Source organism: Solanum lycopersicum, chromosome 2 (assembly GCF_036512215.1).
Source record: "Solanum lycopersicum chromosome 2, SLM_r2.1".
NCBI lineage: Eukaryota > Viridiplantae > Streptophyta > Magnoliopsida > Solanales > Solanaceae > Solanum > Solanum lycopersicum.
The window spans coordinates 71,435,171-71,453,791 of NC_090801.1; the positions used below are offsets into that span (position 1 = coordinate 71,435,171).

Genomic DNA, 18,621 nt, shown 5'->3' on the forward strand with positions numbered 1-18,621 from the left:
AAAAAACTATTTATGGATAATATTTCAATTTTTTTATTTTACGCCACTCCACCCCTGCCCTACCCCCTGCCATTTCCGTAAAAAAAAAAAGTTAAAAAGAAAAAACTATTTTTGACAAATATATCAATTTATTTTTAATTTTTTACTCCAACCCCGACCCCACATCAACTTTTTATTTTTAAAATTGTTTTTGAAAAATATTTCAAATTTAAAAAAATTTCATTTTTGATGCCACCACCCCACTCCCTCGTGCGACCCCATTAATTTTTTTTTTTTTTAAAAAATGTATTTGAAATTTTTTTTTCAGAATCAGGTCATGGATCAAATCTCAAGGTCGATTTTGAAACGGTCATCAAAATTTTATCCTAGTTTGGATGTCGACTCGGGTCGCGTCCTAAATCAATTATGGTGGTCATCAGAAATTATTTTCTAAAAAACATTTGATATACTCAAGCCAAAAAAAATATTTTTTATTCACTAACCAAAAATTAAATGCGATTGAGAAAACATTTTACTTGGTACCAAACACACCCTAATACTTGATAATTTCGTCGGTTGAAATCATCCTACCGTTACACTTGCACCTCACTTCTTCGTTAGCGAGCGATTGTTTGTGTCTTTGGAATCTTTTTGCGGAAATGGAGAGGAAGAAAGAGGTGATCCGATTGGAGCGGGAGTCTGTTATTCCGGTCCTCAAACCCAGGCTCATCATGGCCCTCGCTGACCTTATAGGTAATCCAATTCTAACTTTCTCTAAATCATCACTCGATCTCTTTCTTTCTCCTTCCTATTTTCCGGTCCCCTTTTCCCATTTCTCTATTACTAATCTGATAATTTTAAGTTTCTCTTCACCGGGCCTACTTTTCTCTGTGTACCAATTATTGCAGTTACTCCTAACCTTGCTGTCTGTTAAGGTTTTTACTCTTAATTTGATTAATTTTTGGCTGAAACTTCCAAGGTTAGCCAGGTGACTTGTCTCAATTAACTACTGTTTCAGTAGAAGAAAAGTTTAACACTTCTCTCTTGATCTGTAACTAGTTGGTGCCGGTTATATGAATCCTCATCAACTATTCTGCTCCATTTGGTCTTGTTTTATTCAACTAAATAAATTGTCTTTTAGGGCAAATATGGGGTTCTCTATAACCAGGAACACTCTAAATCTTACACTTCCCTTACATGGGCACACAACCTTAATATACTCTAATTGCACCTATAAAGGCTTCCCATCTTTCATCAAGTCCTCCTGGATTCTAAGAAATTATACCTCTTTTGAAACAACTTCCTTCTATGCGATTTGTTGTATAGGTAAATAGAAATTATATTCAAAGTTAAAAGCAATGCTACTAAGTTAGTGCTGGACAATTCAAATGGCGGGGAGTCCCTTTATCAAAAGGAGGGATCCTGTGCATCCTCCTCGTGAATTTTACACAGACACTTGATGGATTTAAATCCCAAAAAGGTTTAAAACTCTTTCTGCACTGTACAAGTTTTGATGTCTTAAATGTTTCAACTTTTTACACAAATGTAAGTTTTACCTTCTGTATAGACATAAATCATGTCTCTTGTCTTTCTTTAAAATTGTTTTCATTGCTACGTCTATGAAAATTGTATAATTTTGCATGAATCTGTGTGATTCTAGTTCTCCTAAATGTTTTTATTTTATTTTTATTTTTTATAATTGATTATTCAAGTCACAGTTTTGATTCGAGTTCTAATGATCCTGACTTCCTCCTTGCCCAGAACATAGTTCTGACCGGGCTGAATTTCTGAAGCTTTGCAAGAGAGTTGAGTACACAATTCATGCTTGGTATCTTCTACAATTTGAGGATCTCATGGTAATACAATTTTATGTTGCTTTTCATTTGATCAAATATGCTTTCTCCATCATTGAAATGAATTTAATTTGCTGATGATGATATTGTGTTGATCAATAGTGGTGTGTGATTGCAGCAATTGTATTCCTTGTTTGATCCTGTGAACGGGGCTCAAAAATTGGAGCAGCAGAAGTTATCTCCAGATGAGATTGATGTTCTTGAACAGAATTTTTTGACATATTTGTTTCAGGTAAAAAAGATGTAGATTCTTCTTAATTTTTCTCTCTGGTATCTGAGACAGCTATATGAGCTATTTAGATTCATAATATAACATGCAAGCCCAAACTGCCTAGCCAGTGTACTTGAGAGATAGAGACTCAAAGTTTTCATTTGTTGGCCCTCAAAGATCCGCAGGTTTTACTCATAACACATGGCAGTCGGATTTCTTTTGATCAACTTCAAATGAAAGCATTTCTTTAAGGTAAAAAAGGACTTCTCGAGACTAAAGATGAAAAATAAATATAATGATAGAAGAGATAATTCAAAAGCCACTTCAGTTTAATTTCAGAGAAAGGTTTAGTTTTAGCATTTATATTCTTTTCCTAGAAATTTGATCTCCGCTAGGACACTTTGAACAAAGGTGACATTCTTCTATACAGGATTTGGAAGTTGATTGAACCTTTCCCTCATTTTGTCTGGCCATTGACTGATCTAGAAAGTTTAAGTTAGAGAAAGTCGGAAACATGGCTGGTAGTGGACGCTAAGTCTTTATCTCAAGAAAATGCCACTAACTCTGATGGTAGGGAAAGTCCATCACTATCTCATTCTTTCCGACTCCCCAACAGTATTTACCCAAATGGGATTTTGAGCACCCATGTTGGACCTATCAGTGACCACCATCAACTGCTATAATCAATTGTATCCGCATATCATTAGTCATGACATTTGTGTTCCAGTTACCTGTGGACAATGTGTCTCCCCTTTCCTGGCCCTCGAAAAATATCTATAACAACAACAACAAAAAAGAATCATACATCAGTCAAGTGTAAGATCCTCTGAAATTAAAGAGGCTGTATCACATTGCATAATTGATCTAGCTTCCTCATGGATACACATCAACTTGTTAAACATTGGAACTGTAGGAAGATGAGAGGTATCACAGAGTGTTGTTTTTAGCCTTTTAGTCTACCAACATTTTTATGCATGGAAATTAAATTAGTAGCTATTAATTATGTTTTTCTGTTTTCTCTGTAATAGGTCCTCTGTAACAGTGCTTTCCCTGTAGTAGTTGCTTTCTGTGTAGTAGTTGTTAGCAGTAAGGAGGTTATCCCTCCACTTACTCATTTCATTAGTTAATCATCAATGTGGTATTTAAGTTGTTTGAATTCAATGGAAGATGAGCAGAAAATTGGTCAAGTTTTGGAGTACTTCAAACTCAAGAGATTGCAGGTTCTCATTTAACGAACCAACACCATAAGTAGAAAAAAGAAAACTTCATATTTTATCTTTGTAGCGTCCCGTAAGTGACCATAACAACTTGGTATCAGAAACAGGGGTTATGGGAGACCAAATTCAACATCAACTAGCACAATTAGTGAATCCGTCCAAGAAGAACATGCAGCCAATTTAGCTAGACATAAAGCAACAAGGATGCACTCACACAGGATTTAGTAAATTCTAAGGTCGATTGTGTTTCAACAGAACATATCAGTCAGAATCGTGGCAAGAGTGTGAGGATTAGAAAGAGTGGCAAGAGGGTGAGGATTAGAAACGGGTGGAGTTTCATCATTCCTTAACATACAAAATTGGATTTCTCACGATTTAATGGCTAAGAGAACCCTTTGGATGGTTGAACAGGTGTGAACACTTCTTTCGACACCAACAAACTCTGGAAGAAGAAAAGATTGGACTTTCTTCTTTTCATTTGGAGGGCAATGTACAACTTTGGTTTTTTCAATTAGAGACATATCTGCCTCAACTGTCTTGGGGATGACTTCAGACGTCACTGCAACCTTCGTTTTGGGCCACCAATCAGAAGTCAGAAATTGGGAGAATTGGCTAAGCTACGCCAGATCGTGTCTGTGACAGATTACCAAGAACATTTGAGCAATTAAATTCCCGGGCTGGTACACTTCCGCAGTCACAAAACAATTGAACTTTATATCAACAATCTTATTGATTATATAGCAATTGAGGTTGATGAGTTGCATTATCCTCCAGATTTGGCTACATCGATGAGTTTATCTCGACTTTATAACACAAGCAACAACCCATTTGTTAGATGCTAGCAAATCAAAGACAACAAATTTCTCACCTCAACAACATGTCAGATTTGTGAAGAAACTGATCAGATCTGAAATGGAGAAAAGACGACTTAGGGGACTTTGTTTCAACTGTGATGAACCATTCACTCGAAGTCATCAGGGCAAGAAGTTATTCTGGATTGTGATTTCATTAACGATGAAGAAGAATTAATTTCCACACAACGCGATTTGAAGAAGGAGAGTAATGTTTTAGTCTACCAACAATTCTATGCATGAAAATTAAATCAGTAGCTATTAATTAGGTCATCAGTGCAAGAAGTTATTCTGGATTGATTTCATTAACGATGAAGGAGAATTACTTTTCACACTTAGCGCCTGAGGACAAGCGCAATTTGAAGGAGGGGAGTAATGTTAGTAGCCTTTTAGTTAACCAACAGTTCTATGCATGGAAATTAAATCAGTAGCTATTAATTATGTTTTTATGTTCTCTGTAGTAGGTCCTAGGTCCTCTGTAACAGTGTGTTTCCCCCAGTTGTTTTCTGTATAGTAGTTATTAGCAATAAAGAGGTTATTCTTCCACTTCCTCATTTTTATCTTCATGACCAACCCTCATGTGAGATTCTTCCTCTTGTTCTTGGCTCCCCTTTTTTGAATTTCATATCGAAAACTAAATTCCTAATTTCTTTTGGAATTACAACTTTTGAATTGAGCTGATTCTCATTCCCTTTTTGTTTTGTTCCATTCCTCTCCTTTGATCAATCCTTAACATCAGTTCATATGCTATGTCTTCACACCCCTGGAAAGCTGCCCCAAATTTTTTCCCTAATTTAATGACATTTGAATGCATCCACAATGTAGCTTTCTCCTTCGGTTCTTCCTCACTGATCGACTCGTCCACTTGTAATGGCTCTATTCCATTGTAATGCATCATCTGCTTAGGGTTACTTTCCTGTGTTTCTTCTCCTTCCCAGGGTTCAATTTCCATGGACCTACTTCCAACTATGTTCATTTCCCCTTGAACAATCTGTCTTTCCACGCACTGAATTATTCTTACTTCTTTCTGCTTTTCCGTTACACATCCCTGCTTCTATCCCGTGTGTCTTCCACCTCCACCTCCTCAATATCCATCAGATATTTTCCAGTCCTTTTTCCTCTTTCGTGCTCTGTTTCTTTTTCTTTTAAGGAGGTAAACAGATTGTCTACCTTATTTCGGCTCTTGTCACTCTCATCTTGATGGTCGCGCCTGCACTTGTTGACCATTCTGTATCTCGCCGGAGCTTCTACCCAGATCAGTAACGAGAACACTATGTTACCATTGGCGATCTCTACGAAGCGTGGTATTTGCTCGAGAGGTCCCTTCACTTTGATACGAGCCCATCTCATATGATTCTTGAGAAGCGTTTCTTCTTCTGTCTCTAACCAGCTACCACACTGGTCCCCTATTTCTTCATTACTTTTGCCGACCGAAGTTGAAGGGGGAGCCCAAGAGCTCTTATCCAAAACCAGTGGAACTTTGCCTGAGACGGATAAGCCCCTGTTGTTGGAGACCACCTTTCGAGTTTCAAGCTTATGTCCTGTCTCTTCCATTCTCCACCAAGGATTTGTTCAGCAGTCTTTCAAGATTGGAATTCAAACAAGAATCGGACTCCATTCAAATCGAAGACTTGGAGGTTATGAACCCCTTCCCACGTCTGTTGTGCCCATCTCCTAACATCATTACGAGTGGGGATCTCTCCGCACTCTGGAAAGCATCTCATTAGGCATCTGCTTAGGAGTTCATTACAGCCTTTGAATGTGCAGGCCTGAGAAGAGTTTACCTCCTGTTGTATTTCTTGTTCCTTTGTAGCCCATCTGTTCCTGTGTAATGCTTCTTTATAATTCCTCTCCCCTTCTGTGTATCTGGATGTAATAGTCTCTTTGGTATTTGATGCAAGCTGTGTATTTGAATCAGTTATGAAGCCTTCAATTTTCGTTACAATCCCCAACCACCCCTCATTAAAGTTGCTCTCGGGTAGAATTATTACTGATCTTGATGCACCATTTACTGCAACCATTTACTTCTCCATGATTTAAAAGTTTTCCCCCTTATGTCTGATGCCTCTCGCAACCTCTTGACTAACCATTCCAATGCTGCTTTGCTAAGTGTCATCCTTCTCATGAGGCGCTCTGAGTTCTCCACCCAGTCAAACCAAGTTTTGTTAGAAGATTTTGTCTCGGTTAAGTCGTATGATTTACCCCCCAGCCTGAAATAAATACGATTCTCAATTGGAGGAGATTCTGTTTTAAGAAAGTTGAGAATAGGTCCTTCTATTTTAGAGATAGCCATTAATATTGACAGAAAAACTTCTTGGTTTTACTTAGTGAAGGAAGACGACTAGTGAGGTGAATGGTAATAGGTGTCTTTCTTCAAGAAGCATCTTTTCCTCTTCTTCTTTGTTATTATTAACAAATATTTCCCATGTGCAAAATTGAATATAAGGGGAGTATTTCCATGTTTCGATCATGGTTGCTATATATTACTTCCTCCGTTTCAAAAAGAATGATCCTATTTCCTTTTTGGTCTGTTTCAAAAAGAATGACCCCTTTCTTTTTTTTTTGGGAACACATTAACTTTAACTTTCCACTTGACATGTTTAAGACCACAAGATTAAAGGGCATTTTGGTACATTTGATATAACTTTAATATAAAACCACAAGATTAAAAGGTCTTCTTTCTTTTCTTAAACTCCGTTCCAACTCAAACTAGGCCATCCTTTTTGAAGCGGAGGGAGTAATTCATTTATCTCTAAAGTTGTTTCCCATTATTTTGCATTGCATTCTCTAGCTATTGAGACTAAGCTTGTAATGGATTTTTAAACTAGCATCAAGCTCTAAGAGCAGTTAATTCTGAATGTTTCTCCATATCTAGCTGGAGGATTAAGGGAAATGCGGATGGCATTTGTTTTTTTTTTGCGTGCCGTTATTTGATTATCCATTTTTTTTGTCCTCATTTCTCTTATGCTGATGCAGATTATGGACAAAAGTAACTTTAAAATAGCAAGTGATGAAGAGATTGATGTTGCACATTCCGGGCAGTATCTACTAAATCTTCCAATCAGTGTTGATGAATCTAAGGTTTTTAGTTGCTTCTGCATATAATTTGGTTCAAACAATTAATGGTTCTCTTGATATAGTTTCTTTTTGACATGTTGACTTTGCGATTCATTCTACCTTATCCTGGATGCAGCTTGACAAAAAACTTTTAAAGAAGTATTTTGCAGAGCATCCTCACGAGAGCCTTCCAGAGTTTGCTGACAAGGTATGACGCTTGGTATGGAGTTAACAGCTTCCCAGATGCTAGGTCTACAAGTGTAGTTTCTGGTTATAATTATGAAATTTTCCCCGAATTGAATATTTGCCAATTTGTTTCTTGTTGGTGTGGAATTCAAGAATGCAACTTGACTCCTTGATATCCACTTATGGTTTCCGTACATCTGCCTTGATTTGCAACAATTAGGGTCGACTTTTAAAGTGTGTGTATCACCTCTACCTCTACATGTGATGGTGTGAAGCTATTATTTCCATCGTGAGATTAGGTGTCGGGGATGTTCACTGCTGCCGCTTGCTTTTTTTGGCAGAAGGAATTCACACTCCAATCAAAACACGAACAAAAGTTTGCGACCATTTAATTCAAGGAACTTCATTGAGCTTACTGGCCTTCGCTACTTTTACTTTGAAAACAACCTCTCTATCCCAGAAAGAGAGGTAAGGGGTCTGCGTACGCCCCACTTGTGGGATTACACTGGATTGTTGTTGTCATTGATGAACAATAATTTTTATTAAAAGAGAGGACAATTTTTGCAATCAAGGGTTTAAAATAGTGTGTTACAAGTTACGACTGAGGACAAACTGAGATCTAATGCCCTCTCATCTTCTTGCTTGTTTTGATAAGATTAATCATCATTTTAAGGGCTGCTCCTTAAATCTTTAATTGTGCACAATCAATCAACAACGGGTAATAGTTACTTGACTATTTCTTTGAATCTGCAAACCATATCATGGATGGACATGGGTATATTTGGCTGTCAACGTATATGGTATGTCAATGTTTACATTGTCCTGAAACTTAGGTTTATCAATGTGTAGTATGAACATATACTTTTCTCAAGACAATTTCATTGCCGTTTCCTGATCTGATTTGAATTGTATTTAGTGCCACCATGTTATTGTCCATTTTATATGCAGTATTATTGTATTATTCCTACTCAAGGGTAAAGGATGAAAGTGAATAGTTTGATCATGCCACTGAGTTATTTTTTTCTTTTCCAGTACATAATCTTCCGTCGCGGCATTGGATTTGATAAGACTACGGATTACTTTTTCTTGGAAAAAGTGGATATGATTATTTCACGCATTTGGGGATGGATTTTGAGAAAAACAAGGTGTGTGGCTTTTAGATACAAAAAAAGCAGTAGCATGGTTAACCTGTTTACTGTTTGTATTGTACTCAAAATGAAGTTCCTACCTTTCTGAATCCTTCTGATAGACTATTTTCGAGGAGATCAAGTTCACGGCACCAGAAGAATCTAAAAAAGGATGATGGGATCAATAGTGAAGCAGAAGATCAGGACTTATATGTTGAACGTATCCGCATTGAAAATATGGAACTCAGGTCTAATAAGTGGTTTTTGTGGTTCTGTATTTCTATTTTTTGCTTAAACTGATATACTGCTTTAGAAAGTTCATATGGCACTTCTGTATCTGTGAATCTTTTTATCAAAATATGGTTCTCAACAGAAGAGATTCAATCATCTATGCAGAAGGGACCTTGTAAGTACAGCAAAGAGAAACTAGAGACAAAACAGTACTTTGCAATTTTACATCATCTTGATCCACCCTTTTTAGTACCTTCCTATTTCTGTATCTGTGAATCTTTTTATCAAAATATGGTTCTCAACAGAAGAGATTCAATCATCTATGCAGAAGGGACCTTGTAAGTACAGCAAAGAGAAACTAGAGACAAAACAGTACTTTGCAATTTTACATCATCTTGATCCACCCTTTTTAGTACCTTCCTATTTCTCTATTCCAAATGACCACATGATTGCTAAAGGAGCAACGTTTTATGCCTTCTCTTCCCCCCCTCTTATTAGTCCAACTTCATAAAGTCTCCTTCGCCGTGCCGGGAATCACCCATTGCATCCTAAACAAGTTGAGGGCCACACTACATAACCAATTAGCCACGTTGCAATGCTATAGGAGATGATCTACATTTTTCGCTTGCTCTCTTACACTTAAACACCAACTAACATAGGTGATCCTCCTCTTCAAATTTTACGTTGTTAAGATCACACCCCTTGCCGCCAACCATACAAAGAAACACACCTTTTTCGGAGCTCTAGGGATCCAAATATAGTAATGGGGGAAAGTACATTCCCCTCGCTCTAGTAATCTTTTATAAATAGAGCTAACAGTGAATTATCCATCTCCACTCTCTCGCCAGCTCCATACATATGACAAATTATTAGGAGTGGCTAGCCGATTCAAAAATTCAATCAAATTGTGAAATTCTTCCGTCTCCCAATCCTGAAGTTGAATTGAACAGATTGAGGTATTTTACATAGAGTCCTCCCTATTCCTTTGGAGAAGTGACAACTTCCTCGTTTACGAGATGATGCTTTATTGTGCCTTCCTACGTATCCCATAAAAAGTTACATTGAAGACGTTCCAACCTTTCGGTTACTTTGTCTAGGCCTGATATGAAATACATAAGAATGTTGGACAAAGTGCTTTTGATCAACACTTCCTTTCCGCCCTTTTGACAAGTGCCTGTTTTGCCATACCACTAGCTACTTCTGCACTCTCGATCATCAGATTCCACACTGTAAGGTCTTTGCTAGAAGCACCCAAAGCTAGACCCAAAAATGAAATAAGTAGAGTACCCACCTTGTTGATAAGAACCGGGGTACTAAATAAACAAGAAGATAATGCCGAAGCAAAAATAAACAGATTTAAGACAAGAATTGAAAGATATGCGAAATTTGAGGATAGAACCTCCAAATTCAAAAGATATCCTAACCCTAATTAATCTTAGCATTAAAAATTAGCGGGTTAAAGCTAATTTATGATACTAATAGAGCCAATTCAAGAACTTAGATCAAAAAGTGATCTAGACCCCTATTTCGAAGAAACTTGAGACAATAATTAGTTTAAGACTAATTACCATCTTTATTATAAAACTAATAACCAAAAATGTCAAGTTTAAGGATTAATTTCTCCCCTTAAGCATCATTCTTATAAGGTTGGAAGAGAAATCTCAAGTAGCTACACACAAGGGTGTAAAGCTACTCTTAATTAATAATAATGTTGTCTGTCTTAAAATAATAAGATCAACCCCTATATATATGGAAAACCTATCCCGAATAGAGTAGGATTCAAATCCTTCTTTATGGAAACTAGCGAACTTTTAAACTAGGGAACTTTGACTTTAAATGCTCAAGGGCTCTTTTATTGGGCATTCAATTTGGACTTGGACTTGAACCATAGATGTGTTTAGCACCTACTCCATTCTTCCGCACCATTCTTGGACTCGTTCTTGGGCTTCCATGAAAAGCATCTTCTTTATTTCCCATTGAAGTCCAACAATCTTGGCTTGCAACTCCTTATCTTGTGACCTTGATGATTGTCTTCTTAGGGTTTCTTATAGCATCATCCTTGTCCATGGAGCTATCATATGCTATCTCAATATTAATTTACTACCCCGCCAGAGTAATCTCACGTTTTCTAATGCTGACACAACCTGGAACCAAATAAGAATCTGTCTCAATTCTCAAATGATTTAGCTGGGATGCATTAGACCAACGTATCATCTGCGATTTAAAGATGTTTAACTGTCACATTGTTGTTCTCTCTAAAAGAAGCATCAAAACCCTTCAAAAGATCTCCCCAAATCCATTATCAAGTTGAAACATAGGATATAGAGGATCCCTGTTTCAAGCCCCTCGAACTCCGAAATAAGCCACATGGACTCCAATTCACCAATACAGAGAATCTTGCTGTAGAAATGCAAAACATGATCCATCTCCTCAATTTGTTTCCAAAACCCATCTTCGACATAATGAAATCCTAGAATTCCCAATTCACTGCTCATAAACTTTCTCAAGGTCCAAATTACATAAAATACCCAACTCACCCTTCTTTCTGGGCCAACTACTTCATATGCCACCTGAGCAGCGTCCAGTATGAGACGTATCACATCATGCATCATGGAGAATAGAGATGCGATCCAATTGTCTTGCCGGAGTTGGTATGAGATTTCAATAGCCAAGGATGGGTCTCTCGGATCTGTTGCGAATGGATTATTTTTTTGGTGAAGATTCTATTTGACTGACTCCCACTCCTCTATTAACAACTGGAATCTTCATGAGATGGACAGTGCACAGCTATGAAGAAGTTCTCATTTTTCTTCAAATGTTTTGGGTCTTCGGTGATAAAGCATTTAAGCAGTGTGGTATATTACTTTTATCTGCCACAGATTGTGCATGTGTCTATTTGGACCTGGTTTAACAATGAACTGCACTCGTCTTTGCACTGACTTTTGTCCCTTTAGACAACGATATCTTCGTAATGCCAGGAGTGATAAATTTTCCTTGCATCAAGTAAAAGAAAGTAGAGGCCAGGTTCAGATTATGATAGCAAGCTAGGAATACCTATGAGAAATAGTAAGGACCACTTCTAACTGACGAATAATGCCTCCATCCTTCTTGACCTCTACTAACTGTGAACGACTTGGTTAACCCATTCTATCCGATGTTCAAGACTGAAACATGTCATCCAAGACCTTATTTATTCAGGGAAAATCAAGGACTACCAAGGGCAAAGCATTTATGCATTCAAACAAAAGGACTTTTTAAGGATATGGATTGAATAAGCTAGAACGTAAGCCTTTCTGAAACCACGCATAATGATTGCATGGAATGTTGATGCTCTGTTCTTGGATTCACACGTGAACTTGAAGTATTTTGTTGTCTTTCTTTTGGGCTGTCTGTTACCCTTTCAAAAGACTCAAATGATTCGATATGCTAGATAGTGGGCATTTTTTTTTATACTAATTGCAGATTCAGATTTGCTCTTAAAAACTCTCGCAGTCCGTTCTTATTTCAGATAGTCCACCATATCACTGCAGGGAGGTATTCCAAATTATCCTCTTAATCTTACCAAGATCACTCAAGTGCCAGAATTGTAGTAGGTCCTTTGATGTTCTTGGCATTACCAATTTAATTCCCAATAAGTTGAAAAGAGAACTCCTTATTTGAGATGTGAATGTACTATGAAGAAATAAAGGGTTGATATCTTCAGCTTCATTGTTACAAAGCAAACATCTGCCACATAACTTAACTTCCCTTTTCTGATGATTATCATGTTTGAGACAAGCTCCTTTCGCCAGCAATCACACAAATCACTTTCTTAGGAGCTTTGTTTTCCAAATGCACTTCCAAGGCAATTTTCAGCGGAGGAAGGAATTATTTGTGTGTAGCATGATTAACAGAGAAAACACCACTTAGCATCACATTTCCATGTAAAGAATCATCCCTGGACAGAAGGGGAGTAACTATGTAGATGAGCAACAAAGAACAGAGATTCTTCTCCACTTCTGAATCATAAATATTAAGTCTGAATGTAATATCCCAGGGAGAGTTGGACCAGTTTTCTGATATTGGTGGTTCAGGATTCTGTGCCACTGTAAATAGGAGACGATATTGATCTTTTAAAAAGGACAGAGCCAACCAAGTTTCTGTCCAGAATCTTTTTTTTGAACATTGGTAAAGTTGTATTCTTCAGCATTAAGGACATGCTGGCCACCTTCAAAAAATTTACAGCTCTAACCAATACTACTAGTTCCCTGTTAATCCTATAATTTGATCTACATCTTCTATATAGAGCTGTTTACACCAAAAAAGAAAAGATACCAAACAATTCCATTTTACTTTGTGAATGGAATTAGATCTATCTTCAAAACATCTCTCATTCCTTTCCTTCCACACTGACCACCATATGCATGATGGTATTAGCCTCCACCACTTCTTTTGAGTCTTGCTACCCCCCTTCTGATCAACATTTAAATAGATCAGAGGTGTGTTCTGGCATGGTCTAGCTACAGCATGTGATGTTGAGGAACATCACCCAGATCTGTGTAGTGAATTTGCAATGTAAAGATAGGTGTTTGTTTGTTTCCCCAGTCAAATTGCATAGAAAACAGCTAGGGACTAGTTGCTTTCCTTTCTTCTGCAGCACTTCTTGAGTTAAGCAGGCCCTTTTGATGACTAACCAAGTGAAGCATTTCACTTTGATGGGGATCAGTCCTCTCCAAATACTCTTCCAGTAATGATAGTAGCCTCTAACCCCAACTTGTATACCTTTCTTGTAAGCACTGTTTACTGTGAATCTGCCATCCTTGTTGTGCTTCCAAATAACTCTATCTGGTGCATTTGTTACTAGATTGGTTCCCCCAATTTTTCCAGGAAAGAATCTGTCCAGAATCTTACTTGCTTACTGTTACCAATTTCTATTGAACTGCATGTCTGAAAAGTGTCTGAGTGAATTCTGAGATGCTTCCACATGTGTTGGAGAGGTGTGGCTGTTTGGTAATCCATGGATTGAGAAATTCATATATTGTCACCAATACAACAGCATATCTCCACAATGCTCCCACATCCTTGTTGAATCTACAAAGCCACTTAAGCTGCAACTTGTACTTTGAACCTCTGTTTCTATGCCCAAACCTCATGCCTTCTTGTCTTTAGACACTGCACTCCCATTTAACCAAGTTATGGTCTTATTCTCTCTATCACCCTGCCACAAGAAGTGTCTGGGTATAGTCTTTCTTAAGCACCCCCGATACTGACGAAGTGTTACCCTCGTTCTTTATTGCTTACAAAATATAGAGATCTATTATCTTAATTATAGATGCCAGGAATCTTAATCAACTTTATAATCTCATTACCAGCAAAATAATTGAAGAAGACACGGGCAAATAGTTTCTCTAATCAAAACTCTCCCTCCGAATTGTGATGCATGCCTAGTTGACTAGTTGTAGCAACGGATTTTGAGCAAATCCCTGACAAAGTAAATATTGGATGCTTTTGTGTTTCCCTTCTGTCTTTTCTTTTCATGTATCTTCACTTTTCAGCATTGATAAGCCTGAATGTAATTGGAAAACTCGGATTAGTCAATTCTGTGCACGGCTGGTAATGTGTTTACTTCTTAGAGCAAGAAAGTCTGTTGTCTAATATATCCGAATGCCTTGACTGAACTCCTTGAAGCGGATGACCAGTTGTTGAATTCACCACCTTTAGCTGATTGAGTGACGTTAATAAGTGTGAATTAGTGAAACTAGCACTAACAATGTTTGCTTTCTCCTTTGTGTTCCTGTTGTTTATTACCAAGTTTTACTTTTTTTTTGTGTGTGTATAAATCCAGTTTACGTAGTCTGATGAGCAAGATAACAATTCAAGAACCTACTTTTGACAGGATAATTGTTGTCTACAGGTACAAGTTCCCTTACTTTGCGGATTTTTTATTTTAATTTAAAGTTCATTAATTTGCTTGAAGCACATTTTCTGCACAAATAATGCTGGTATTTTGTTCCTTCAATTTTCACTTGTTGTACACTGCAGTGTTGTTTGCATAATAGATTCAAGTTGTATTTATGCAGAAGAGCTGGTACCTCAGCAAAATCAGACCGAGGAATTTATGTGAAGCATTTCAGACACATTCCAATGGCTGACCTGGAAATTGTCCTGGTATGATTTTATTTTTCTAATTGTTCTCTTTCAGCCTCCCAACTATGTAGTATGTGTACTTTTTTTTTTTGGGGGGGTGGGGTGGGGGTGGGGGGCGCTGAGCTTCTTATAAACTGTTACATCTTGATAATATCTTTCTCTTTCTCTTTAGCCAGAGAAAAAGAACCCCAGTTTAACTCCAATGGATTGGGTCAAATTTCTTGTGTCTGCTATAGTTGGTCTGGTTAGTTATTTATCCATATGATTTGACTGCTCTACTTTCATGATTCCTTTAGAACTTTGTTTTAAACTCTGGTATTCCTTAATTCTTTCAGGTTGCTGTTGTGAGTTCGCTTGAATTGCCTAAAGCTGATATATGGGTCATGTTTGCTATCCTCTCCACAGTGATAGGCTATTGTGCAAAGACATACTTCACGTTAAGTGTTCTGTTGATTTCAGTACTATACGTATCAATATTTATAGATAACAAAGTGTTCTCTATACCTTTATCGTTTAATTCTTACCTGCTGACTGTATTCTGAACTTCTAAAATTTGTCATGCTGAGACACTGGTTTTATATTTTGAATGCATCAGATGATTGCGAAGAATGTAACTCATTACTTAGAACATCTTCAAGCTGGTATTTTAGTGGAACTGATTTCTTTAACTTGCCTGCAGGTTTCAACAAAATATGGCTACATATCAAAATTTGATTACACAGTCAATGTATGATAAACAGCTAGATAGTGGAAGGGGTACTCTTCTACATTTGTGTGATGATGTGATTCAGCAAGAGGTATGTTAGCTTCTGTCTTCTTTTCCCCCTTCAAATGCTTCTCCATTCAATCATATGAATGTCCAGTGATGTTATTACCTACCTCCTTCCCTGGTCATCAAAGGATAATAGAACTGAAAATAAGCTTTTCTTTTCATTTCTTCGTGATATCTGTGGGTGCAGTCGAACGTAATTAACAATATTTATATCCTTCAATTCTAATTGCTGGCGCGGAACCACGGTGATTAAAAAAAAAAGCATATGATGGTCTTCTTGATTATATATGATAGACTAAAGAAACAATCATGAACACAGAGAAATGAAAGGAAGATATTTGTTATACTGATGTGCTGTTATAGGAAACTCAGAAATGTTTAAACATGTTCTCCACGTTCCCACTTTTAATGAATATTATTGGATGGTAACTTGAGACTGCATTTAGTACTGAATGTAGCTACTGGTTCTGATGCAAAGTTTCAGCTTGTCCTTACAACGTCCATGCTAAATTTGCAGGTAAAGGAAGTTATTATATCATTTTTCATTTTGATGGAACAGGGTAAAGCTACTTTGGAGGTATATAATCCTTATTCTCTCTGGATGTTTGGCATGCATATGAATATCATCCTGTACTTTTCCTTGATGCATGCTTCCATGGGCTCCATCCATTATTGTGCTACTAACATAATCTTCCATTATTCTGAGTGATGGTATAGGATCTTGATCTGCGCTGCGAGGAGTTACTAAAAGAAGAGTTTGGTGTACGCTGTAATTTTGATGTAGATGATGCTGTTCAGAAACTAGATAAATTAGGCATTGTTACTCGGGTAAGATTGGTCTTCTGTATTAGCCTTTTGCTTTCTTTTCTTTCCCTTGACCTAGTAAATTTCTTTTCTTGCTGCCAGATATTTAGATACAGACACTTCTGTGGGAATCACATATACAAATCTCCGACCACTGTATAGTTTATGGATCTCTGTATCTGGACTATTCCAAACTCGGCTAGCCATTTATTTCCTATTGCATTGCTCATTTCCTTGCTGACTAGATGATCCTTACCACACACCATGTAGAGAAAGTTATGCGCTTTTAAGTATTAACTGGTCAATGTTTTAAACATCTCTGGAGTGGACATGATTGAGCTAGTGTCTTTTAAGGAAAAGACAAAGGATATCAGCAGGAATTTGTGAGTCGCTCTCTAATAAAAAAGACCCACTAATTTACTAGAAGTCTGAAAAGGAGAAACTCCTCTTGGTCATTAGAAGCATTAAACTAAGATGCCATTTTCCACAGGTAGATAGAAGAAGAGACTCTAGTAGGCAGTAGACTTCCTTTATCAGCGACCAGGTTGAAATGATTCAGTTAGTTTAATAGCATACGAGCATTCTCTATTGCTATATCTGGAGAACCCCTGAAAAGTCTTTTCCAATATGAAAGTGGATATTGTACAAATTCTACACCGATGAAACTGGAGTATGCCTGCCTGATGCATCCAGCAATATGTGAAAGATTACTTTCTTTGAACAGATGTAAAATATCTTTACACATTAAAGATTTTTTGGTCGAGGAGGGTTTATGTAGAAAAACATCAAGGTTTAATTTGGGGATTTGAGTGTAGAGTGCAAATAAACGTTGCTTTAGCGAAGTAAGGTGCTACCATCAGGAAAAAGGTATGAAGTTAGAATCATACTAATGTTTAAAAACCATCATTATTTCTTATAGATATGCAGGTGTTGTTTCTGTTTTTTGTGACTAATTTTTTGTAATAAATTTCTAATTTTGTATAGATGGTCATACTGTTTTGTTAACAATTAATATATCACTTTGCAATGGAACGGGGGGATCCCCCCAGCATCTGTTTGGTTGTGCTGACCTAGTGTCTAATGTTTTTGACTTGAAGACAGAACCCATGGGGGCTAAGAGGCACATGTATTGGTGCTTATAGTAAATACACTCTATTTAGCATTATTTTTATACACTCTACCAAACGACCCCTAAGTGAAGCAAAGCAAGCGCCCTACTTCGGCTTCACCCATCTTATAATCTTGAATGGATTTATTGGAAGCAGGAACATTAAATATATTTTAGGAAAATAAGTCCTTCCCTGATAAATGCTTTTCGCCAGAAAATAATTATTAGTTACCAACCAAACACTAGAAAATAATTGCCAAAAGATTACTTGTCTTTAGGAAGATGTCTTCTTACGATGCTACTACTCATTTGCTTAAGAAGTCCATTTAATAGCATATAAAAGCGAGGTGACTTAAGTGTAACAAATATTTGATAAAATTAGAGAAGTCAAATCTAATCTTTTTAATGGAGATATAAGGAAATAAGCATTTTCTCAACTTGGAGAATGAACATGTTATTGTGCTATCAATTGGGATCCAGGAAAGTATCCCTTTTCTTGTTGGCTATTGAAGTCTATTGCTACCTTAAGTTATCCTGAAGTGAATATTTATATGTTTTTCTTGCCTCTAATATATTCAGTTCCCATTCAGGATACAATTGGACGGTATTATTGTGTTGGTCTCAAGCGTGCAAATGAGATAATTGGGACTACAACGGAAGAGCTTGTTCTCAAAGCAAAACAGGGTGCAGTTTCTTCATGATGTTATTTATATGCCAGATGATTAGCTTCTTCCTATCCTTTTTTCCCCTCTTTTTGGCTTGTAAGAAAAAAATTGAATACCACACGTGGGGGTGTTGTATTTTATTCATTACCTATCTTGGATGCTGCTAGTTTTCTGGGCTTTCGATGTCATATTCACTGTTGAAAATGTTGGTACGGAAATGAGCATTCTAGAAAGCTGATGTTTGGTTTCAACTTTACAAATTGTCACCATGATTCTTCTAGAAGCAGGACAATAAAGAATGTCTCCTACAACAGTGTAAACATTTAATACTATGAAAAGAAAAGTGGAAGTGAACAAGACTTGCCTTCTGGAAACTGAACATGCGAGAAAAGCTCTTCCTCGACGATTAGACTATGTAAGCTATTCATCCTTCC

The 18,621-nt window shown here is 37.1% G+C and overlaps 1 protein-coding gene and 2 long non-coding RNA genes across 4 annotated transcripts; all 3 read left to right on the forward strand.

Annotated features, from left to right (window-relative positions):
• The first annotated feature begins 476 nt into the window (after positions 1–476).
• On the forward strand, positions 477–18,438 carry LOC101257520 (uncharacterized). Of its 2 annotated transcripts, XM_004231694.5 has the most exons (15): positions 477–732; positions 1,741–1,835; positions 1,951–2,064; positions 7,088–7,192; positions 7,305–7,376; positions 8,387–8,499; positions 8,604–8,729; positions 14,537–14,605; positions 14,772–14,859; positions 15,011–15,082; positions 15,174–15,274; positions 15,518–15,635; positions 16,128–16,187; positions 16,328–16,438; positions 18,113–18,438. In XM_004231694.5, exons 1-15 carry the CDS (start codon positions 639–641, stop codon positions 18,221–18,223), a joined length of 1,449 nt encoding a protein of 482 aa, XP_004231742.1. In that variant the 5' UTR covers positions 477–638; the 3' UTR covers positions 18,224–18,438. The 2 variants fall into 2 exon arrangements, with proteins under 2 accessions (XP_004231742.1, XP_010315894.1); XM_010317592.4 differs by lacking the exon at positions 15,011–15,082 and having other exon boundaries at positions 550–732.
• LOC138341909 (uncharacterized) lies at positions 3,672–6,056 on the forward strand. The gene is made up of 2 exons (XR_011215015.1): positions 3,672–3,940; positions 4,035–6,056. It is a non-coding gene; the product is annotated as an uncharacterized lncRNA (long non-coding RNA).
• On the forward strand, positions 16,517–17,446 carry LOC138341910 (uncharacterized). The gene is made up of 2 exons (XR_011215016.1): positions 16,517–16,797; positions 16,905–17,446. It is a non-coding gene; the product is annotated as an uncharacterized lncRNA (long non-coding RNA).
• Positions 18,439–18,621: the final 183 nt, after the last annotated feature.